Raw genomic sequence first — 24,744 nt, 5'->3', positions numbered from 1 at the left:
TTCATATATTATAGATTCATTATCCACCAACTGAAATTTGTCAGGTCTTTTATTGTTTTAATACTGATGATTTTGGCATACAACTCCTGATAACCCAAAAAACCTGTCTCAATAAATTAGCATATTTCAACCGTCCAATCAAATAAAAGTGTTTTTTAATAACAAACAAAAAAACCATCAAATAATAATGTTCAGTTATGCACTCAATACTTGGTCGGGAATCCTTTGGCAGAAATGACTGCTTCAATGCGGCGTGGCATGGAGGCAATCAGCCTGTGACACTGCTGAGATGTTATGGAGGCCCAGGATGCTTCAATAGCGGCCTTAAGCTCATCCAGAGTGTTGGGTCTTGCGTCTCTCAACTTTCTCTTCACAATATCCCACAGATTCTCTATGGGGTTCAGGTCAGGAGAGTTGGCAGGCCAATTGAGCACAGTAATACCATGGTCAGTAAACCATTTACCAGTGGTTTTGGCACTGTGAGCAGGTGCCAGGAAGCATGAAGTGCTCCAAAATCTCCTGATAGCTAGCTGCATTGACCCTGCCCTTGATGAAACACAGTGGACCAACACCAGCAGCTGACATGGCACCCCACACCATCACTGACTGGGTACTTGACACTGGACTTCAGGCATTTTGGCATTTCCTTCTCCCCAGTCTTCCTCCAGACTCTGGCACCTTGATTTCCGAATGACATGCAAAATTTGCTTTCATCAGAAAAAAGTACTTGGGACCACTTAGCAACAGTCCAGTGCTGCTTCTCTGTAGCCCAGGTCAGGCGCTTCTGCCGCTGTTTATGGTTCAAAAGTGGCTTTACCTGGGGAATGCGGCACCTGTAGCCCATTTCCTGCACACGCCTGTGCACGGTGGCTCTGGATGTTTCCACACCAGACTCAATCCACTGCTTCCTCAGGTTCCCCAAGGTCTGGAATCGGTCCTTCTCCACAATCTTCCTCAGGGTCCGGTCACCTCTTCTCGTTGTACAGCGTTTTCTGCCACATTGTTTCCTTCCAACAGACTTACCATTGAGGTGCCTTGATACAGCACTCTGGGAACAGCCTATTTGTTGAGAAATTTCTTTCTGGGTCTTACCCTCTTGCTTGAGGGTGTCAATGATGGCCTTCTTGACATCTGTCAGGTCGCTAGTCTTACCCATGATGGGGGTTTTGAGTAATGAACCAGGCAGGGAGTTTTTAAAAGCCTCAGGTATCTTTTGCATGTGTTTAGAGTTAATTAGTTGATTCAGAAGATTAGGGTAATAGGTCGTTTAGAGGACCTTTTCTTGATATGCTAATTTATTGAGACAGGTTTTTTGGGTTATCAGGAGTTGTATGCCAAAATCATCAGTATTAAAACAATAAAAGACCTGACAAATTTCAGTTGGTGGATAATGAATCTATAATATATGAAAGTTTAATTGTAATCATTACATTATGGTAAATAATGAAATTTAACACTATATGCAAATTTTTTGAGAAGGACCTGTATATATTTTTTGTTATTAGTTTGCCATAATGAAGGGACAATAAAACCTCCACATAAACCAGTGTGACTCATTACTACGGCACTACGGGGGCTCAGCAGAAGTGCCCCCCGGAGAGGTGATGGGGGGCCGCTCACTTGGGCGTCGTGGGGGTGCCCGGATGTCATCAGGAAGGAGGCGGACATCTTGGCGGACCCCGTGTTGAGTCAGTGGGGTCTTCGGTGTCTATTATATGATGGATCCGTTATTCACACAGCAAAACAACCGGATGGGCTATGTAGGATTGGGGGGAGGTCGTCCGCCGTGTCCTGAGCTGTGAATGGAGCGACAGGCACACAGCATGTGACCATTCCCTGTGTAGGGGCTGACTGATAACTGTGGAGCTGAGCGGACATCTTAGGTGACAGAAATGGCAGCGAGCAGAGATGAGGAAGACAGAGGGGAAAACAAAAGCTAAGCAGCCAATCGGATTGCTGCTTTCTATCCCTACAGTAGAAGATGAGAGCTGGATGCTGATTGGTTGCTTAGGCAGCACCACTTGCTTTCAGCCAATCCTAGAGTCTGTAGTTGGGGTGCTCTGTCCCTGACTGAGGAGCTCGCTGATAGTTGCCGGGAAACCAGTCACAGCTCTGATCCCAGCCTCACACACACCTGTGTACAGTGCTGGTGTCCCTGCAGAGCGGAGGCTGAGCTGTAAGTGTCTGTGTATACAAGTATCCCGGCCTCCCCCCTCCTGTATATGCGTATCCCGGCCTCCCCCTCTTATAAACATATATACCATTCTCACCTTCCCATATATCGGCCTCACCCTCTCATACATGTATCCCAGCCTAAATATGAGTCTTACCTTCGTGTGTGTGTGTGTATGTATGTATATATATATATATATATATGTATATATATCACACACACACACACGTGAGGATGATTATATATATCTAATATATAAAGCTGAATGTGTGTGTGTGTGTGTATGTATGTATGTATGTATGTATGTCCGGGATTGGCATCTGAACCGTAGCAGCTACAGCCACAAAATTTTGCACAGTCACACGTCTGGACCCCGAGAGCGTCATAGGCTATGTTGTGAGGTGAAATTTTAACCCCGCGCTTTCCAATTCACCAAACAATTTTGCCCCTATCTACATAATGGGGAAAAAGTGAAAGGAAAAGTGTTGGAGGCGTCGCAGCTACAGGCACAAAATTTTGCACAGTCACACGTCTGGACCCTGAGAGCGTCAAAGCTATATTGTGAGGTGAAATTTTAACCCCGCGCTTTCCAAGTCACCAAACAATTTTGCCCCTATCTACATAATGGGGAAAAAATGAAAGGAAAAGTGTTGGAGGCAAATTAACAGCTGCCAGATGTGAACAAGGGGGACTTAAAGAATGACAGCGATGGCACCAAAGAGTATATACTGTACAGTTGCTAAGGTGGGGCCCCAACATGGGATAATCACACCACCACGGGGATATGAACACACACACAAAATGCGCCACACACTACCACGTGCTCGAACACATATACCACCCTCAGTGCACATTTCACCACACATACACCAACCTCGCCACATAAAAGTAGAAACACAAAAGTCGCCGCTCAAAACTCGCCACGCGCAAAACTCTCCACATGCAAAACTCGCCACACGTGCAAAACTCGCCACACGCAAAACTTGCACACGCAGAAAAATTGCCACACGCAGAAAAATTGCCACATGCACAAAAGTTGCAACACATGCAAAAGTTGCCTCACACAAAACTTGCACATACTCAAAAGGCACCACACATAAAACTCGCCACGCGCAAAACTCGCCATGCGCAAAACTTGCTGCACACAACTTGCTACACTAACCTGTCACATGCAACTCGACACACAAAAAGTTGCTACACGCATGTCGCCACACAAAACTCATCTCACAAAAGTCCCTACATGCATGTCGCCACACGCAACTCAACACACACAACTTGACACACGAAACTCGCCCTAAAACACACACAAGTCTGGTATCCTTCAAAAATAAAAATCTGATTAATAAGCAGACAAACTACAAGAGCAACAAATGTACCATATAGGAATCCGGCAGCTGTCAGTCACATGACCAGTCTATTATGTGTATGTGTGAGCTAATATATACTGCCAGGGGGTGGGCTTACTGTTGGCTGGGGATTTATCAGGCTGCCATTTTAGCTTACAAATACTGAGGTAAAAATACTGACCAAATAACGTGTGAACGAGGGCTAATACAGGAGGAGATGGCATACAGCTATATACTATATACAGGAGATGACACACAGGTATATACTATTTACAGGGGAGATGACACACAGGTATATACTATATACAGGAGGAGATGACACACAGATATATACTATATACAGGAGAGATGACACACAGGTATATACTATATAGAGGAGGAGATGACATACAGGTACATACTACATACAGGAGGAGATGACATACAGGTATATACTATATACAGGAGGAGATGACACACAGGTATATACTATATACAGGAGCAGATTACCTACAGGTATATAGTATATACAGGAGGAGATGACACAGGTATATGCTATGTATAGGAGGAGATGACATACAGGTATATACTATATACAGGAGATGACACACAGATATATACTATATATAGGTGAGATGACACACAGGTATATACTATATACAGGAGATTACATACAGGTATATCTAATATATAAAGCTGAATGTGTGTATGTATGTATGTGTGTATGTCCGGGATTGGCATCTGTACCGTCGCAGCTACAGCCACAAAATTTTGCACAGTCACACGTCTGGACCCCGAGAGCGTCATAGGCTATGTTGTGAGGTGAAATTTTAACCCCGCGCGTTCCAATTCACCAAACAATTTTGCTCCTATCTACATAATGGGGAAAAAGTGAAGGGAAAAGTGTTGGAGGAAAATTGACAGCTGCCAGATGTGAACAATGAGGACTTAAAGAATGAGAGCGATGGCGACAAAGAGTATATACCGTACAGTTGCTAAGGTGGGGCCCCGACATGGGATACTCACCACACACGGGGATATGAACACAAACACAAAATGCGCCACACACTACCACGTGCTTGAACACATATACCACCCTCAGCACACATTTCACCACACACACACACCAACCTCGCCACATAAAAGTCGAAACACAAAAGTCACCACTCAAAACTCGCTACATGCAAAACTCGCCATATGCAAAACTAGGCTCACGCAAAACTCGCCACACGTGCAAAACTCACCTCATGGAAAACTCACCTCATGCAAAACTTGCACACACAGAAAAATTGCCACATGTACAAAAGTTGCACCACATGCAAAAGTTGCCTCACACAAAACTTGCACATACTCAAAATGCACCACACATAAAACTCGCCACGCGCAAAACTCGCCATGCACAAATCTTGCTGCACACAACTTGCTACACTAACCTGTCACATGCAACTCAACACACAAAATGTTGCTACACGCATGTCGCCACACAAAACTCATCTCACAAAAGTCGCTACATGCATGTCGCCACACGCAACTCAACACACACAACTTGACACATAAAACTCGCCCTAAAACACACACAAGTCTGGTATTGTCCTTCAAAAATAAAAATCTGATTAATAAGCAAACTACAAGAGCAACAAATGTACCATATAGGAAATACGGCAGCTGTCAGTCACATGACCTGTCTATTATGTGTATGTGTGAGCTAATATATACTGCCAGGGGGGAGGGCTTCCTGTTGGCTGGGGATTTATCAGGCTGCCAATAGCAACCAATCACAGCTCAGCTTCTATTTTGCTACAGTTAATTAACCTGAGCTCTGATTGGTTAATATAGGCAACAAAGACATTCTCAGTATAACAAAGCTAATATATGTTGTGAAATGCTTCTATTTGCTTAGTTTTTGCCTTTTAATAATTACATTTCTATCTATTTGTTTTGTGGTTTTTGTGTGCAGAATAAATTTTTGTTAACACATTCTATTTTGCTAACAGCAGTCATTAACCCGGGCGAAGCCGGGTAGTACAGCTAGTATATATATATATATCATCCTCCTCCTCCAATATACCATCCACACCCTCCTACAGTATATACCATCCTTGCCCCCTATATACTGTCCCTACTCTCCTTTATACCAGCTTTACTCTATGTACCATCCTCACCCCCTATATACCATCCGTACCCTACTATATACCATGCTCACCAAGTTACTGCAGCCATTCCCCATCGGTTTCCATTAGTAAGCTGTGTACTATATAATGCTGTCTCCTTATTACTGTAGAACATGGAGGCTACGGAAATCTTGCAGGGAAGGAAAGCGACGTCCTTTGGTAAGACGGTTGCCTTTGTTCACACTGCACATGTTTTACACACATTGTAGTTCACATTCAATTTATTAGTACCGTAAAAGTTGCAACCTTTCTGCTGTTTGCAATATACCAATGACGTAAGAACAATATAAATATCTGAACACTACTAATATAACAAGAGGTTTCTCCAAATTCACCATAAAATTCCACTGTAAATGATTACTGCAGTCAGAATTATTAACACCTTCATGTCCAACACCTCTGGCTGTTAAGACCTGCTGTAGACGGGATACATAGCAAGATAGCAGCTTCTGATAGTTTTCATATGCTTTAGCCCAGTCATCCATGACTGTAATATTGTTAGTTTTGTGTTCTGCAACCTCCTTCTTCAAATTCATCCTACGGGGTTCCAGTCAGGCAGCTGTGATGGCCTCTCAAGAATCTTCCAGTGCTTCTTCTGTAACCCAAGCCTTGCTGGACCGTGAGGTATGCTCAAGCAACAGCTCCACACAGAAGACCTGCAGTTATCATCTAGAAATTCCTGATACTAGATTAAATCCATCTAAGAATACGTGCACACCGCGTCTTTTTCAGGTGGATTCCGAAGGGAATCTGCCTGAAAATGCGCTGCAGATCCGCTGCAAAAATTAACATAATGTACAGCAATGTAAAACTGATATTGCTGTTCACATGCTTTGTCATTTGTGCCTTGGAATTGTGGGCGCTAACCAGGTCCCTAGAACTTGGGTCTTACTAGTCTATCCCTGTCCTTTCCTATACTCCTATATCAGCCCTTATCTGTCCCCTCTCCCACCCAGGGAGGTGGGAAGCTGAAGTGTATAGGATAACGCTAACCAGACAAACAAGGGAAGATGGACAGGGATAATAATAATAATCTTTATTTTTATATAGCGCTAACGTATTCTGCAGCGCTTTACAGTTTTGCACACATTATCATCGCTGTCCCTGATGGGGCTCACAATCTAGATTCCCTATTAGTATATCTTTGGAATGTGGGAGGAAACCCACGCAAACACAGGGGAACATACAAACTCCTTGCAGATGTTGTCCAAGGTGGGATTAGAACCCAGGACTCCAGCGCTGCAAGGCTGCAGTGCTAACCACTGACCCACCGTGGGATAAATGAGGGATAAATGAAAATAGCAATAAGACAAAATACACTCACCAAACAACAGGAGTGGAACACAGGGGAGTTAAAGGAAGGAGAAACCAAACCGGAGAGGATGAGGATGTGCAGACAGACAAAACTCCAACCACTAACTACACCTCCAATTCCAGAACCAGGCAGTGAGAACTAACTCTGGCAATACCTAAGTGCCAGAGGTGAGTATATATTGCAGAGGGGAGTGGTCAACACTGAACAGCTGAGACAATCCAGGTAGGAAAGCTTCAATTGAACAGATTAACCCTTTCACTGCCAGCAAGGAAAAAACCTGCACTGTTGAATAAGATGGTGAAGTGCTTCTAACCAGTGTAGAAGTGCATGAAACCAGACACCGTGGTCATCTGGCCTCACTTTGTCGCGGTATTGCCTTGACAGTGACGTCCTTTTTTGCCAGGAAGTCACTCGCTACTCAAAGCTTAAAATAAATAAAAACGACATTGTTGCAAAAACCACTGCAAAACCTCCAGTGAAGCCACTTGAGGAAAAAGGCTGCCGCCACCATGCTTCACTGAACCGATCACCTAGGCACAACCATGCTTCACTGTACTGATTAGTTAGCCACTGCCATGCTTCACTCAACAGATCACTGAGCCATCAACGTGCTTCACTGAAGGGATCACTGAGCTATTGCTATGCTTCACAGTAAGCATCACCAAGCCACCACCATACTTCACTGTACAGATCACAGCCACCAGCATTCTTCAGTGTACAGATCACCGAGCCACCCCAATGCCTCACTCTATGTATCAGTTAGTCACTGCCATGCTTCACTGTACAGATAACCGAGCCATGGAAATACTTCACTGTACAAATCAAACCACCACCATAATTCACTGTACAGATCAGATAGCCACTGACATACTTCACTGTACAGATAACCGAGCCATCAAAATACTTCACTGTACAAATCACCAAACCACCACCATGCTTCCCTGTAAAGATCATCAAGCTGCTACTGTGTTTCACTGAACGGATCACCAAATCTCCGCCATACTTCATTGTACAGATCACCGAGCCATCGCCATGCTACATTGTACAAATCACCGAGCCACCATCGTGCTTCACTGTACAGATCGCCGAGTAACCGCCATGCTTTACTGCACGGATAAGTTAGCCACCACCAAGCTTTACTGTACAAATTACCAAGCCACCACTATGCCTCACTGTATAAATCTCCAAGCCACCGCCATGCTTCACTGTACGGATCACCAAACCACCGCCATGATATACTGTACGGATAAGTTAGTCACCGCCATGCTTCACTATACAGATAACCAAGCAATCACCATTCTTCACTGTACAGATCAGTTAGCAACCGCCATTCTTCACAATAGCCATTACCGAGTCACCGCCATGATTCATTGTAGACATCATAGAGCCAGTGACAGCTTCCAATTTCTGTCACGTCCAGTTAGTTCAACCACCGCTTCTGTAGCTTTTGTGCTTGTTGTGAACTCTGCTTCCTGCTGTATCTCCAGGAACATTCTCAGCCTTTCTATATTTTTTCCTTTTATCTTTTTTTCACACCTATCATCCATGATGGAGGGGGTGATTATTTAGTATTATAAGTGCACAGAGATAAGGCAGCAGTCACACAGGGCGAAGTCATATGACTGTATAATATGCACGACCATCGCATCGCAGTGCTAGGACTGGCCGGACTGGCTCTCCTGACCCCAGCGTGATAGCATGTATTTCTATGCAGCTGTCAGGCTCGAGTCACGAGAGCTGCCGGCCAGTCCGTGCATTGCGATGCGATCGTCGTCCGTGTTATACGTCCGACTGACTGCACCGTTACATGTAGTGCACCATGTCGGCTCACGGAGGATAGATGTGTGAGTGCTCGTTCATCGGTATTTTACACCTGTGCTACCTCCGCTATATACAGCTGTCGCTTGTCTGCATCCTGCAGCACATTGATAATATAACCACATATTGGTAAGTAAGGCCTCTTTTTTTCCTGTCATATTGATAAATTACTACAATTTTTTCCATTTTTAGCAGAAATGAAGACTGATCTCAACCTCTTACTAGAATGTCTGAAGTTTCAAATGGACAATCCTGACTCTCAGAAGGAGACTTTGGCGGCCGTGCGATCTATTTGCCAGGACAACAGTAAGTAGCATATATACGGTATATATACATACAGTATATATACATTGTCAAGGATAACAGCTGGGGGGTCACACAGATCCCACCACTGTTACCACTTTGTCTCAGATGACACCGGAGAGATCCCACAGATCCCAACGCTGCAACCAGTTGTCAAGGGAATGATGGACGAGGTCATGGCTACTTACACTACTAAACCAGTTAATGGGGAACTCAGTGAGCATATGGTAAATACACCTCCAATTCCAAATCATGGAATATATATATCTGGTACAGTTTCTCCAGCTCCACAATAACAAAAAAAGGCACCCTGCTAGTTGCCACTACCAATTGTTTATACGGGCTGATTGGACACCCGTTATAGGTTGCGTATGGCTTTAGAGATGTATACAGAACAAGAGGAACAGAGCTATTAAATTATGTATTTAATCCAGAATGATAGGCAGTGTTTATAAAAAAAATATACAAAATGGGAGCAAAATAATACGGTATATACAATTACATGAAGTGAAAAGCAATAACGAAGAAAGAGTACGAAACCTGTGTCACCAAAATGTCTCACAGTTTAGTGGAGGGAGGTGCTCATTAGGAAAATCTGCAGACTCCACAGCAAGCTGTACCCTCCAAAGACTGACAAAGGACCAAGACCAACTTCTGATCTTTATTAGATAAAAGTTACGCCTACATACCTCCCCTTGATGAGTTCATGTAGGGGCTGTTTGTGGGATATGCTCGGCCCTTCAGAATTTTATGAGATCCCCAACTTACAGGATATCTTCGCCTCTGGAGGTCCCAGGTGGTAGAGATTGACGTAATGTCTTATTACGATTTTACATTTATATAGAGATCAAACGTCATGTATAGCATCTTCCATTGGACCGTTGGTAAGTTGGAAGGGTTCAGCTGGCCTTAGAGTGATGTGAGTGAAAGCGGTCTGTTTGTCCCTTCGCTACAACACCAAAAATCTATCTCCCAAAAATATTGAATCAATTTAAATGCCAATATTCATATCTGGACACTGGAGACGAAAAGTCTGAGAAGATTCTTTGAAGAGTAGACGCTTAAGTCTCTGTGTAAACAAATCTCCATTTTGGTATCTGGTTCCTAGGGCAGATCTTACTGTTTTAATTACCTGGTCACTTTGATCAGAAGAAGCTTATGCCCATGTGTAAATGAATCTTAGCCTCCTTGTATTTTCCCAGAGAAAAAATCCTGTTATGATTACCTGGTCACTGCAGGTGGCCACTAATTCAATGGAGATGGAGGTGTTAGCTCTGTTTCCTTGTTATAATTACAGTAGTTTTCTCTCTTCCCCATATAGTCAATGTGAGGGGGACATATCCCCTCCCGGGAGATGTCTGCATGGATTCTAATGTTTCTCTACGACATGGTTATTAATTAGAATTACATACATTAATTCACCGCTAGGAAGCACAGGGTTTATCACGGGCTGTGCAAAAAAGGATTCCTCTGTAATGCGTTTTTGCATATGATTACACAACGTCAGTGGGTTAATCTTGCGACAAGCAAGTTGCAAAATATCAAAAATAAATTCGGACTTTTTTGTGACTTGCAAAGTGTCCCCATCCGCTAGCCATATCCTGCGACAAGGCTTAAGATAAGGATCGCTCTATGTGTAGCACCAGCCTAAATGTTGGGTTTTCTTTTTTTCTACAGGTGACGCTTGCCACTACTTCAGAGATATCGGGGGCTTGATGTTCCTCAATAATTTAGCCAAATCCAGCGCTCACTCACTGTTAAAAGAAGCCTCCTTATACACACTAGCAATTTTGGCAGAAAGTAACGGTAAATATGACAATTTCTAGTAAACTATTGCCATATATTTCTTCTTACATCTTCCTGTTTTCTATTCCAGTGTATTGTCAGCAAACCTTGTGCACCGCCGCAATCTTTGAAGACGTCCACACGATCTTATCGGATGAAGCGTCTTCCGTAAACCTAAAACGGATGAGTGTGTTCTTGTTCCTCGTCTTAGTTTCGAATAACAGTAAGTCCTCACTTCAGCTGTCCGTGAACACTTGCATAGAGAATATGGATGTATGGAAACACTTCTAATATTATTTATGGTGTTTTATCGATCTACTCTTTTTTGTTATAGAGACTGGACAGAGTCTTGCTAGAGAATCTGGATGTATGGAAACACTTCTAATATTATTTAGGTAAAATATGTAAATTATTTTTTTTTGCATCTGATGAAATCCGCACAGAGAAATCTTTTAATATGTAATTTTTTCCCCTATATTTAGCAGTAAAATATTGACATGTAATGCTGTCCTGGCCAGTGGAAACACAGATCCCCAATATCAGCTGTGGTCATCTGTCTGCAGCTCACTGTGCGTCTGCGTTAATAACCCACAGAATGGTAAGATGTTTATATTCATTTCCTGACAGGTGAGTGAATAAGGTTTATTCAGCCGTGAAGGGCAAATGCTGCAACGTTTTGCATCTCAATCTATGACATCTATGTTTTGTGTTTCTCTTTCAGAAGAGAACCAGAAACTTGGCAGTTCAGCATTTCCACAGGCGATCGAACGGCTTCAGGGGTCTCTCCAACAGGAGACGGTGCGACCTATCTGTTCTATGATTGGACTCACCGTCGCCAATAGTAGTAAGTTCATGACGACTTGACATGTTACCAGCCTGACCGTATTGTGTCTGCTTGAGGAGCATAATGCTATGGGATTATTATCAGGGGTCGGCATTGGGCCCTTACTTTCAGCAGAAGACATTGTGGACAATTGTAGCTTCCAGCTTTGTTGAAACAGTTTGGGGAAGGCCATTTTCTGTCCCCCATGACTGTTCCCAGTACACAAAGTCCATACATACATGGTTGGGGCAGTTTGGTGAATGAACTAAGCCTAAATAGACTTTATATATAATATCAGTATAACTGCAAGATGTAGTAGTGACAATAAGGTTGCATTTTATATCCAAAATCATTGTTTTTTTTAAGGATTTGCCCAGGATTATTTTGCTTCTATTGGAGGGCTGGATATATTGGCCGATGTTCTCTCCCACCTAGTGAATGGTTTGCAAGAAAGAAGTTTGGATTTCAGGCTTGCTATAGTGGTCACGAAGACTTTGGATGCTTGCATCGCAGAAAACTGTAAGTGGAAAAAAGCTGCACATTTGAGAACCGCATTTGTGGCACCATGCCACATAATCCCCCAGCGTGGACGTGTTCTTGCACCATGTGTGTATTCTGTCTACCATTCCCTTGGTCGGTCATTTGCCAGGTCACATACATCAATCATCACCCAGTATGATGTCTGAACCGGCCGCAGGTCTCCTGACCCCAACTCAGCCTCCCCTCCCCATAGGTATATATGAGGATGTCTATTTCAGGTCAGGAGTCCTGCAGCCACACTTTACTCAGGCCGTGCTACATGGATGTGTGAAACCAGCATACGTCGGAGTTCACATCTGCATTCTCAATTCAGATTTTCTGCTACGTCATTAAACAAAAAAATAATTTCATATCATGTCTAATACCATTGGCGCGCAATGGAACTCAGTGATTTATAATGGGTTATTCCGGAAAGGATGCAGGTGTGAACAAGACCTAACATGGGAACAGATGGAAATTTTGCATTGGGACCAACTATTACTAGTATAGTAACATTGGTATTATCATTTACTTGTTTTCCAGCTAAATCTGTCCACCGCCTGGAAAAGCACAATATAATATCAAGTCTGATGAACCTTTTATCCTGTGGAAGTCTGGAAGCAGAAGACAAGTTCAGCATTGTCCTCACCGTCGGACACCTCACAGAAGACTGCGGTTTGTGGTTAATAGTTTCCATCACTGGTGGTGCGAATCGATCCGCAGGATCTGTGATCGCTGGACGTGAGACCTGAGTATTGCCTCTGTTGAGGGAGGATCTAAAGTGATCCTTCACGGTTAACTCAGTGATTTCCAAATTAATCTACAGGGCGTTGCCGGCAACTGAAAATGACCAGACGGAGACGTGTGTCTCTGGGGGGGATCAAGCAGATCTCTGGGCCCCCATTTATTGTGTATGACTTTTCATAGTCATAGAAATTATACTTCAACCAATCAGCATAAGAACACGCTCACAATTCTTAACCTATAAGAATGCAGGAACAATCTGTATGTCAAAGTCTCGTAGAACAATACACCCTCAGTCTCATGTTCTGTTCAGATTGCAACAATCAAGGTCTCATAACAGCTGTAAACTTTAGCCTAGTAACAACATTTATCTTAAAACAGCAAAATGGAGTCGAAAAGCACAAAATGGAGAATCTTTCTTAATTTGTCCCTTCACATTCCCCCCTAGAAAAATTTTATTAATTAATGTCCAGCATCAGAGCTACTATCCCAAGCTATAAGCTTGAGGGTTACTGGTCTTCACATGGCTGGTGCCATGTTACCAGCCATGGCTATTGCGGTGTACCCGTCCCCCCTGTATACTAGAATTTACGAATAACAATTATTGATAACAGTAGTGGGGATCTTTTGAAGATAGCCATGCGCTTGGCTTCAACATCTTCATCAGGTAACTTTGTGAAATCGGTGTAGAGAAGAGCAGGGGTGGCAACGCTTTTGGTTTCATCATTAGTTGTCTTAGTGCAGAATTTCCTAATACATACAGAAATACACCAAAGAACAAGTTTTAGTGTTACATACATGACAAGGATAAAGGCAACAATATATAACAAACTTTGCAAGATTCCAGCTATCCAGCCCCCAAGTCCCTTAAACCAATTGGCTGGATTAAGAAAGGAGAAGGTGTCTGCCCACCAACTGTCCTTATTACGGTCATTGTCTTTATCATATTGATCTCTGAGTCTTTGAATGTCCTCTAACTTTAACTTTAACTTCATAGTACTATTGGGATCTATATAATGACAGCAAGCAGGTCCAATAATCTGACACATACCACCCTGTGCTGCTGTTAAGTAATCCAGTACTACAGTATGTTGATTAGTGACTATGATAAGTTGGTTTTGGACAACAACAGTAGTATTAAATATATCCAATATATCCCAAATTTGATCATCTAGATAGTCTGTGGCCCTAAGCAGTTTATCCCACATTTGTGTAATCATAGGGTAAATGAAAATAGAACTGACAATTTTATTTCTTTCTCGCCTCATTGGGGGACACAGGTAACCATGGGTGTATGCTGCTGTCACTAGGAGGCTGACACTATGCAAATAAAGAAGTAACTCCTCCAACCTACCCGTGCCCTCCGCTCTGCTAATGACCTCAGGTTAGCATCCTCAATAATCAGAACCTCCCACTCCCGTCTCCAAGACTTTACACGTGCGGCGCCGATTCTTTGGAATGCACTACCTAGGTTAATACAATTAATCCCCAATCCCCACAGTTTTAAGCGTGCCCTAAAAACTCATTTGTTCAGATTGGCCTACCGCCTCAACGCATTAACCTAATTATCCCTGTGTGGCCTATTAATAAAAAAACAACAACATAATCACGTTCCTCCATCATGTTCTCATACACTTTATGCAGTTAATAGCCTCTGTGTCTGTACTGTTACATACTTAGGCAGTTAACTGGTTCATGCAGCTTTACATGAACACCCGAGCCTTACACTATGGCTGGTCCAAATAACTAAAGCAATTGTTACCATCCACCTCTCGTGTCTCCCCTTTTCCTCATAGATTGTAAGCTTGCGAGCAGGGCCCTCATTCCTCCTGGTATCTGTTTTGAACTGTGATTTCTGTTATGCTGTAATGTCTATTGTCTGTATAAGTCCCCTCTATAAGTTGTAAAGCGCTGCGGAATATGTTGGCGCTATATAAATAAAATTATTATTATTATTATTATTAACTCCTCCCCGGCAGTATACACCCTCCGACAGGCACCAGGCAACTCAGTTTTTGCTTAGTGTCTGTAGGAGGCAGACCTGGATCTAACACCAGATCCGCATTTCTTTTACAGGGATTTGTTGTGTGTTTTTAATCATTTCCCCTTTCTTTTTCAGATACTTTCTTCAGGGTAACAGGGTGCAGTTTTCTCACCCTGTCTTCCCCACTTTGAGCGACCGAGAGAGCAGTGTGGTATCACCCACATCGCACCCTCTCGGACCCGCTGGGCAGGACTTTGTCCCCTGTCACCCATTCGGGTGTTCAGGGTGACCCTTTCTTCGGTGGCCAGTCCTGCCCGTTTCCCCTCCTCATCCCTCTCCTCAGAGCGGGCTGAGAGGAAGACGGCGGTCACATCCAGTGACCCTCTCCCCCTGTTCAGGGGTCGACGCCGTCTTCTGCGCCGGAGAGTCGTGGCGCGGGAAGGAGGACTACTTCCTGGACCCTCTATCTACCAGGGATCCTGATGATTCCTCATCTGCAGGTAGGGAATCTTCAATCAACAAACCCCCCATCCCCACCAATACCCTGCCCAGCAGCGATCTCCTCTTACCATAGGGGAGCATCTGACAGGGAAGTGGGCTGCATATTCGGGCGTTGAGACCACGTAGGAATGGGAGCAGGAAGGCTGGCATCTTTTCCCTCCTTATTCAAACTTGCAGGCTCGTTCGCCCGCCATTTCTCTCTGCCTCATTTTCCCTTTCTTAGCGCTTGAGCGCCCTCTGGTGGTGGCCGGAATTAGTGCAGCCGGGATGTGCAGCGTCTCCCTGCTTTTCCCTTTCTTGCCGCTTGAGCGCCCTCTTGTGGCGGTCGACGGTATAGCGGCCGGATTGCTTTCAGTTTTACAGGGGGCGTTCCTTTCTTTCCCCCCTTCGGTCCTGTGCACGCCCACAGCGTCGCACTTTCTCCGCGCTCTTTTCTCCTGCTTCCTGCTCCCTGTCAGCGTCTGCTCATCGCGTGGGACACAGGATTTCTCGGGGGAACACAGGCACCTGCGGTTACCGCTGTCTTTCACCAGGCTCAGCGCTACCTCCTACTCCACCTGGCAGTATTCTCTGGGGACAAGGTAATATCCACCTATGTCCGACCCCACCCCGGCCTTTGCCCCTACGGCCATCCATTACGCCTGCGCTCACTGTAAGAAAAAGTGGGTTTCAGGTCAGCCATCTCGTTTCTGCCCGTCCTGCGTTCCTCCCACCATGTCAGCTCCCCTGGAAGCTTCAGGGTCCCGGGACGAGTGCACCCCCCCTCCCCCGGAGTGGGCTGTTGCTATGTCTCAATCTGTGTCCGACCTGACTAAGGTTTCTCAGTCCCTGGTCCAGGCACTTGAACGCATCCCGCTTCTCTCTGATGCCACCAGTGCCACGAACGCCTCTCACGGCGATTCGCCCGCACCTGTCCTAGACTCTCACAGAGGCAGACCGGACAAAAGAGACAGAAAACGGACTTTATCTAGATCCTTCTCCAGTTCACCGGACCACATCGGGATTCCCCTATCTGCCCGTTCCCCTTCCTCACAGGCGGACCTCGGGTCTGATGTCACCTCTCAGTCGGAATCTGACTCGGATGCAGATCAGACTTCCGGAACACAAGACATGGTTGATAGCCTTATCTCAGCTATCATTCAGACGCTTGATCTTAAGGAGGATGAGGCAAGCTCTCAGGACGTCTCTGTTGCTTTTAAACGGATTAAACGTCCCTCTAGGGTTTTCCCTAATCACAAGGAGTTTGACAACACTACCGCCACTCACTGGGAAAACCCTGGCAAGCGTTTCCCAGGCAGGAAACTGCTTGATGTGTTATACCCTTTTCACTCCGACCTGGTCTCCAAGTGGTCCGAGTCTCCTAGGGTCGACCCGCCTGTGTCCAGGCTATCCTCACAGACAGTTCTGTCTATTCCGGACGCGGCTTCCCTTAAGGACCCCTCGGACAGACAAATCGAGGCGCTAGCAAAATCAGCATTTGAGGCCTCCGGAGCCTCCCTTTGCCCTAGTTTCGCCTCGTCATGGGTAGCCAAGGCTGTTTCAGCCTGGGCCAAGACCCTGCGCAGGGGCATTTCGGCCTCTGCTCCTGCTGAAGAACTGTCTGAATTAGCGGATCAGATTTCACTGGCAGGAAAATACCTGATGAATGCCTCCCTTGATGCAGCGGCCTGCTCTACCAGGGCTAATGGCAACATTGTCGCCATTCGCCGGATTCTTTGGTTAAAGGCGTGGAACGCTGACCCCGCATCTAAGAAATCGCTCACGGGTCTGCCCTTCCAGGGCTCCAGACTCTTCGGCTCGCAGCTAGATCAAATGATCTCGGACACTACTGGCGGTAAGAGTACCTCCTTGCCCCAGTCCAAGCCGAAACGTCCCTTCAACAGGAGGGGTCCCCAGTCCTTTCGTCCCTTTCGGTCTTTTGCCTCTTCAGGAAACCCCGTCCAGGACCGTTCCTCCTCACAAGGGGACCGAAGAAAACCTTCTTTCAGGCCTCCGCCACGCTGGAGAGCCAAGAGCCACCCCGCAAAACCATCGGGATCTCGGGGCCGCAGGTTTTCTAATAAATGACGGGTCGCCCCCACCTGGAACTCCTTCCAGGGTGGGAGGCCGCCTTCTTCTATTCTCAGAGGTTTGGCTTTCAGTAGTCGACGACGCCTGGGTCAGGGAGATCGTCACGTCAGGCTACAAAATAGAGTTTTCTTCGCCCCCAGGAAGACGTTTCATGCTCTCTCGTCCTCCCAAAAAGCCCTCTCATCTCCCAGGGCTTCTCCAAGCCGTCGATTCTCTCCTCGCCTCGGGAGTCGTAGTGCCGGTGCCTTTTCGTCAGCGGTTTTCCGGGTTTTATTCAAACCTGTTCGTGGTTCCAAAAAAGGACGGCTCTCTCCGTCCGATTCTGGATCTCAAACGATTGAACCGCCACCTTCGGATTCAACACTTCAAAATGGAATCTCTGCGCTCGGTGATCGCGTCCATGGAGCCGGGAGAGTTTCTGTGCTCAGTGGACATTCGGGATGCGTACCTTCACATTCCTATTTGCGTGCAGCATCAGAGGTTCCTCCGATTCGCGATCAGGGAGCATCATTACCAGTTCACTGCCCTCCCCTTCGGGCTGGCATCTGCTCCCAGGGTCTTTACGAAGGTCATGGCAGCTGTCATGGCCATCCTGCGTTCAAAAGGGATTCTGGTAATCCCATACCTCGACGACCTATTGATCAAGGGCTCATCCCAGGGGGATTGCAGCCAGAGCCTCCATCTTACTCTGGACACCTTAGTTCGCCTAGGCTGGTTGATCAACTACCAGAAATCTTCCTTGATTCCAACCCAACGGCTGGAGTTCCTAGGCATGGAATTCGATACCTTTCGGGCTCAGGTCTTCCTTCCCAAGGAGAAGTTTCTTTCTCTTCGTCGGGGTGTCAGATCGCTAAAGGGTCCGAGTCCTCTGTCCCTTCGTCTAGCCATGAGAGTTCTGGGGAGAATGGTCGCTTCTATGGAAGCGGTCCCCTATGCTCAGTTCCACTCTCGTCCCCTCCAGCTGGCTCTTCTGTCTGCCTGGGACAGGAACCCACTTTCCCTGGACCGTCCGTTTCGCCTCTCCCCCAGGGCGAGACAGTCTCTCTCTTGGTGGACGCTGTCCACCTCCATTCTGCGCGGGAGGTCATTTTTACCCCCCCACTGGCAGGTGATTACCACCGACGCCAGTCTCCAAGGTTGGGGAGCGGTCTTTCTCCACCTCACAGCCCAGGGCCGCTGGACTGCTCAAGAGGCGTGCCTCTCGATCAACCTCTTGGAAATCAGAGCCATCTTCCTAGCCCTCATCCGCTGGGAGTCTCTCCTTTCGGGAAAGCCGGTCCGCATTCAGTCGGACAACGCCACGGCCGTGGCATACATAAATCACCAAGGGGGGACTCGCAGCAGTCAAGTCATGGCGGAAGTAGCAAAAATTTTCCGCTGGGCGGAGGGTCATGTTCCCTCTCTGTCAGCCGTCCACATCCCAGGAGTGGACAATTGGGAGGCCGACTTTCTAAGTCGCCAGGGCATCGTGGCGGGCGAGTGGTCTCTTCTTCCAGCAATCTTCAGCCAGATTTGCCAGCGGTGGGGCGTTCCGGACGTCGACCTGATGGCCTCCCGGGCAAACCACAAAGTTCCCCAGTACGTCGCCAGGTCTCGGGACCCGATGGCCGTCGGATGCGACGCTCTCGTGATCTCTTGGGCCCAGTTCCGGATGCCCTATCTGTTCCCGCCTCTCCCTCTGATCCCAAGGGTCGTAAAGAAGATCAAGTCGGAAGGGGTCCCCGTACTCTTGGTAGCTCCAGATTGGCCTCGCAGAGCCTGGTACGCAGAGCTGATAAACATGTTATCGGATGTTCCGTGGAGACTTCCGGACCTTCTTTCACAGGGGCCTCTCTCCCACCCGAATTCTCGGTCGCTGAATTTAACGGTATGGCCGTTGAGGCCGCGGTCCTGAAGAACGCGGGTTTTTCTCATAGCGTCATCCAGACTATGATAAGAGCGAGGAAACCGGCCTCATCGCGTGTCTACCACAGATGTTGGAAGGCCTTTTTCCGGTGGTGTCAGGATAACAATCTGTTTCCTATGACCTTTTCCCTTCCTTCCCTTCTCAGCTTTCTTCAAACGGGCCTAGATTCGGGTCTTTCCCTTAGCACCTTGAAGGGTCAGATCTCCGCTCTATCAATTCTTTTTCAAAGAGACCTGGCTTCCCTGCCTCAGGTGAGGACCTTCATCCAGGGGGTCGCTCATATAGCTCCCCCTTACCGGTCTCCTGTTGAGCCTTGGGATCTCAACCTCGTCTTAGCTGCCCTGCAGCGGCCGCCCTTTGAACCGCTTCAGGATGTTTCCTTCTCGCTTCTATCCTGGAAGGTAGCCTTTTTGATCGCCATCACCTCCATTAGAAGGGTTTCAGAGCTGGCGGCTTTATCCTGTCGTTCTCCCTTTCTGGTCCTGCATCAAGACAAGGTGGTTCTTCGTCCGGTTCCTTCCTTCTTACCGAAAGTTGTCTCATCTTTTCATATCAACGAGGACATTGTCCTCCCGTCCTTTTGCCCTTCCCCGGTTCATCCATTGGAGAAATCCCTTCACAAGCTGGATGTGGTCAGGGCTATCCGGATTTACATCGCCAGAACTGCCTCTTTTCGTCAGGCCGATCCTCTGTTCGTCGTCTCGGATGGGCGTCGAAAGGGTCTTCCTGCCTCCAAGTCCACGATTGCTCGTTGGATCCGTTCAGCGGTTTTGGAGGCATACCGCGTCCAAGACAAACAGCCTCCTTCGGGGGTGAAGGCTCACTCTACCCGGGCAGTGGGAGCTTCCTGGGCAGTTCGTCACCAAGCTTCGGCCTCGCAGGTTTGCAAGGCCGCTACGTGGTCTTCCATGCACACCTTTGTCAAATTCTACGGGGTGCATACTCAGGCTTCCGCGGACGCGAGCCTGGGTAGGAGGATACTGCAGGCGGCGGTTTCTCACCGGCCAACCTGACTCCTCTTTTTCTGCAGAATACCCGCCCTAGGACTGCTTTTGGACGTCCCATGGTTACCTGTGTCCCCCAATGAAGCGAGAAAGAAAGAGGGATTTTTGGTTCTTACCGTAAAATCTCTTTCTTGGAGCCTTCATTGGGGGACACAGCACCCTCCCTTGAAGTTGTACCGTGTTGGCTAACGTGCCGTTGTTGTGGGTTGGTACATAGGTTGAGTTTTATATTACCTGTTCCTACTACTGCTTTTGCACCAACTGAGTTGCCTGGTGCCTGTCGGAGGGTGTATACTGCCGGGGAGGAGTTACTTCTTTATTTGCATAGTGTCAGCCTCCTAGTGACAGCAGCATACACCCATGGTTACCTGTGTCCCCCAATGAAGGCTCCAAGAAAGAGATTTTACGGTAAGAACCAAAAATCCCTCTTTATTGGCTATACCCATCTGTACTACTAATCTTTCATGATATTGTACAAACTTATTATTCATAATGTTGGGGAATTTAGGCTGTCCCATGTGGTTACCAATATTATTATATGGAAATACGAAAAATCAAAACGTTATGTCCCCTTATTTGCTACTAGTCTGTTTGACCAGCTTGCAGTGCGATACATGGATCCACTTTGGCCTTCCTTCCAGTTTTACTGACATAGGAGTAATGAGGAGGACTTGGTAGGGACCGTGATACAAGGGTTCTAGTCCGTGTTTTCTGACATGCCTTTTCACGACCACAAAACCACCAGACTTTAAATTGTGACGTGTCTGTTTCTGCTGAATCTGGAAGGGAAGAAGAAACTAAAACATGGGTGTTAGCAAGATTTTTACTAAGCTGAATAACATATTGAACAGCACGGTCAGTGACAACTTCTGAGACTGGAAATTTGCAACTGGGGACCTAGCACCAAATAATATCTCATATGGGGACAGGACATGTTTTGCCTTAGCGGTAGTACGAATGTGGTACAGTACAATGGGTAGGAGCTCTGGCCATGGAGCCGTAGTCTCCTGCATCATTTTGGCCAATTGTCCCTTCAGTGTGCCGTTCAGCCTCTCAACTTTCCCACTAGATTGCGGATGGTACGGAGTATGGAGGGCTACAGTGGATCCAAGCATTGTCAGAACCTCCTGATACACATGAGAAGAAAAGGCCTGGCCTTGGTCACTTTCGACGACTTCTGGAACACCATATCTGTATATGACTTCCATCACCAGTTTCTTCGCTGTGGTTTTTGCAGTCATGTTGGTAACCGGGAATGCTTCTGGCCAACTGGAGAACATGTCGACAACCACCAGACAATATTCATACCTTCCAGACTTAGGCAACGTGATGTGGTCCACCTAGAGCCTTTGGAAAGGATAGTCGGGCTTAGCAAGATGCTTCGGCGGTACACGTTGAAGTTGACCGGGATTGCAGATCTGACAAATATTACATGCACGGTTGAGTGCTGTCGGGACTGTAGAAATACCTGGAGCCCAGTAGAATTTTTGCACCAGGGCTAGGGCCTGTTTTTTTTTTTTTTCCTCGATGTGTGGGCCCATGTGCCCACGTGGCAATAGCAGGGTACATCTGCTTAGGGAGACACACAAGTTGGTCCTTTTTCCAGAGACCATGTCCATTCGTGCTCCATCAGCCTTCCACTGCTTCACTTCTTCCTTTGGGGACATTCTCTGCATCGTCATTAAGCGGTCTCTCGGGGTCCGGCAGAAAACCTCAGTCTGGTGTGGATCATCAGGTTCCTGTAGAGTCAGTGTTTCTTGTAATTGTTTACGCTGAGAGTGTGTGGTCACCATAGTTGGTATGGTCGGTTCAATGGGTATAAGAGCAGCAGCTTTTGCTTGCATATCCGCAAAGGCGTTACCAACAGTCTGTGGACTGTTCCTAGGACCGTGCGCCTTAATTTTGACAATGGTCACTTGACTTACCCGGCGGTAGTAATAAACCCTCGATTGGCCCATAGGGCTCTGAAATCATGAGCAATACCAAATGCATACTGTGAGTCCGTGTATATATTAGCCCGCCTGTCTTTGGCCAGAACACATGCAGTAGACAGAGCCTGAAGTTCTGCTTCTTGTGCTGACAGTGAGGGAGGGAGTGCAGCTGCGTGCACTACAGTGTCTTTCGTAGTAACAGCGTATCCGGTGTGGAATCTGCCAAACTCATCAGCATATCTTGAACCGTCTTTCAGGGCATTGTAGAGAGGTTGCATTATGCGGGATGCGTCCGGTATCCACTAACGACAATAAGTACATAGTCCAAGAAAACGCTGGAGTTCAGTCTCATCTTTTGGAAATGGAAGGGAACTGACAGCTTTTATTCTTTCTTTTGTGAGGTGTCTGACACCCTGAAGGAGACAGTGACCCAAAAATATCACTTGACCAAGGCAGAACTGAAGTTTCGAGGCCGAAACCCGACAGTTCAGATCTGCCAGATACTTGAGGAGGCTAACAGTGGCAGCAATGGCTTCCTGCTCTGTTCTTGCACATAACAAAAGATCAGCCACATACTGAAGCAGCGTGACATAGGGGTGATTTAAATGCCAGGGTAAAAGACACTCGCCCATATTTTTTGCAAACTGATTGGGACTATTTTGGGCCCCTTGTGGCATAACTGTCCACGTCAATTGTCGTTCCTGATAAGTGAATGCAAACAGAACTGGCAATCTGGGTGTAATAGAATGCTGAAGAAGGCATTGGCAAGGTCAATGACTGTGAACCAAGCAGCATCCTGAGGTATCTGGGACAAAAGAGTATGTGGATTAGGCACCACCGGAGTTTCCAGAACAGTAGCTGCATTAACTGCCCGTAGATCTTATACCAGCCGGTACACAGGGGGTTGGGTCTTTTTCTTAACGGGAAACAAGGGCGTGTTACATGTGGATACACAGGGTACCAGGGCACCATTATCGAGTAACGTTTGTATTTGACCCTTGAGGCCCCGCTCCTGATCATGTTTCAAAGGGTATTGATGGACTTTGGGAAAAGGGGCACCAGGTTTGAGAAACACTTTTACTGGTTCTACAGGCATTATTGGGGGTGGATCTGGGCCTATCAGGGCCATCATCTTGGAATTGTATTCTGGAGCGGAACTGTGGTAATAAATCTGCCCCCAGTAAATTTACCGGACATATAGGAGAGATTACGAACTGAGCAGTAACTTCAGGGAAAGGTCCCACAGGGATGGGTTTTGTGAGAGTATATTTATTGGGTCTGCCATCTACTCTAATTAAAACAAGCTCTTGGTCTGAGAATTGACATGGCGGGGCTGGGGAGGGAGATTCCCAGACATACGGTTAAAAGGGATATTGGAGAACTGAATTTGTGTAGGGTGGGAGGGCTGGAGCTGGAGTCTGTTGCATAAACCACTGATAAGGAACCAGCTGTGTCCTTGTAACTGTGGGGGGCTGAGATTGGAGCAGGAATGGCTGCGGCTACTGGTTTAACCTTTTGATTTCCCTGCTGATGCAGAATGGGCTAAGTTCTGAAAGCCTTTTTTTTACTACTTTTAATGCATCATCTGGAGTGGAAGTCTCAATATCGGGTCTGACTGACATTATTGCCTCTTTCAATTCAGATTTAAGGCCGGACATTAAAGCCACTACAAAAAGGTGTGTATGGGCTTTATTTTACAATGAGAATCCCAGATCTTTAAATACTACCATAAGACACCCATAGAACTTCTCGGCAGTCCAGGATATATTGGTGCCTTGGGGTTAAGGGGCATAGGGCTTACAGTCGGGAGTAGAGGCTTAATTTCCTGGGGAGGGACCATATTTCACTTTCAACTTCCAACTTCAACTTACAATATTTCTTTCTACTGCAAAACAATATTGTTGCTTTAAACAAAACACAGATCTCCCAGCACGTACTACACCAAGGATAGAAAATACAGAGAAACTTAGAACGCAGCTACGTGCCCCCTCCATACCAGAGACACAGCAGAGATAAGAAAAACACAGCATTCCTCAACACAAAAGAAAGCAATAGCGAAGCTGTTTGACCCCTCCCATCAGGTATTTTAGAGATTTCACACAAACGGAATACAGCAGTTCTCAGACTTAATTAATTTCTACAAAACCTTCATCACACAATTCACATTCCAGACCACCTTAGAAAAACCTATGATTGAGAATATCTTCCCTGCATTCCTGACAGATTTCTTTCCCCGTCTTTGGGCTAACAGTATCAGATTCATCACACAAATTCAATGTCTTCTTTTTCTTCCAAACATGATTCTACTTTAGAGCTAAATATCCTTACTTTAGTCGTGTACATTACCAGCCGTATAGTCTATTCTACCGGGT

The 24,744-nt window shown here is 46.3% G+C and overlaps 2 protein-coding genes across 2 annotated transcripts in view; both read left to right on the top strand.

The window, feature by feature from the left end:
- The window catches only part of NAE1 (NEDD8 activating enzyme E1 subunit 1), a 44,709-nt gene extending 43,174 nt beyond the window's left edge, over window positions 1-1,535 (top strand). The window contains exon 21 of the mRNA XM_077288406.1: window positions 1,480-1,535. The gene's annotated coding sequence lies outside the window, so the exon portion shown is untranslated. The remainder of the gene's footprint in view (window positions 1-1,479) is intronic.
- A 507-nt stretch (window positions 1,536-2,042) lies between these two features.
- TERB1 (telomere repeat binding bouquet formation protein 1) overlaps window positions 2,043-24,744 on the top strand; it is a 55,420-nt gene continuing 32,718 nt past the window's right edge. The window contains exons 1-10 of the mRNA XM_077281650.1: window positions 2,043-2,176; window positions 5,780-5,828; window positions 8,995-9,108; window positions 10,783-10,911; window positions 10,982-11,113; window positions 11,225-11,285; window positions 11,373-11,488; window positions 11,612-11,734; window positions 12,080-12,232; window positions 12,776-12,907. Of these exons, the coding sequence (XP_077137765.1) occupies window positions 5,783-5,828; window positions 8,995-9,108; window positions 10,783-10,911; window positions 10,982-11,113; window positions 11,225-11,285; window positions 11,373-11,488; window positions 11,612-11,734; window positions 12,080-12,232; window positions 12,776-12,907 (1,006 nt within the window). The 5' untranslated portion in view covers window positions 2,043-2,176; window positions 5,780-5,782. The remainder of the gene's footprint in view (window positions 2,177-5,779; window positions 5,829-8,994; window positions 9,109-10,782; window positions 10,912-10,981; window positions 11,114-11,224; window positions 11,286-11,372; window positions 11,489-11,611; window positions 11,735-12,079; window positions 12,233-12,775; window positions 12,908-24,744) is intronic.

The sequence above is a fragment of the Ranitomeya variabilis genome, chromosome 2 (genome assembly GCF_051348905.1).
Source record: "Ranitomeya variabilis isolate aRanVar5 chromosome 2, aRanVar5.hap1, whole genome shotgun sequence".
Taxonomy (NCBI): domain Eukaryota; kingdom Metazoa; phylum Chordata; class Amphibia; order Anura; family Dendrobatidae; genus Ranitomeya; species Ranitomeya variabilis.
This window is presented reverse-complemented; position numbering and strand designations above follow the sequence as displayed.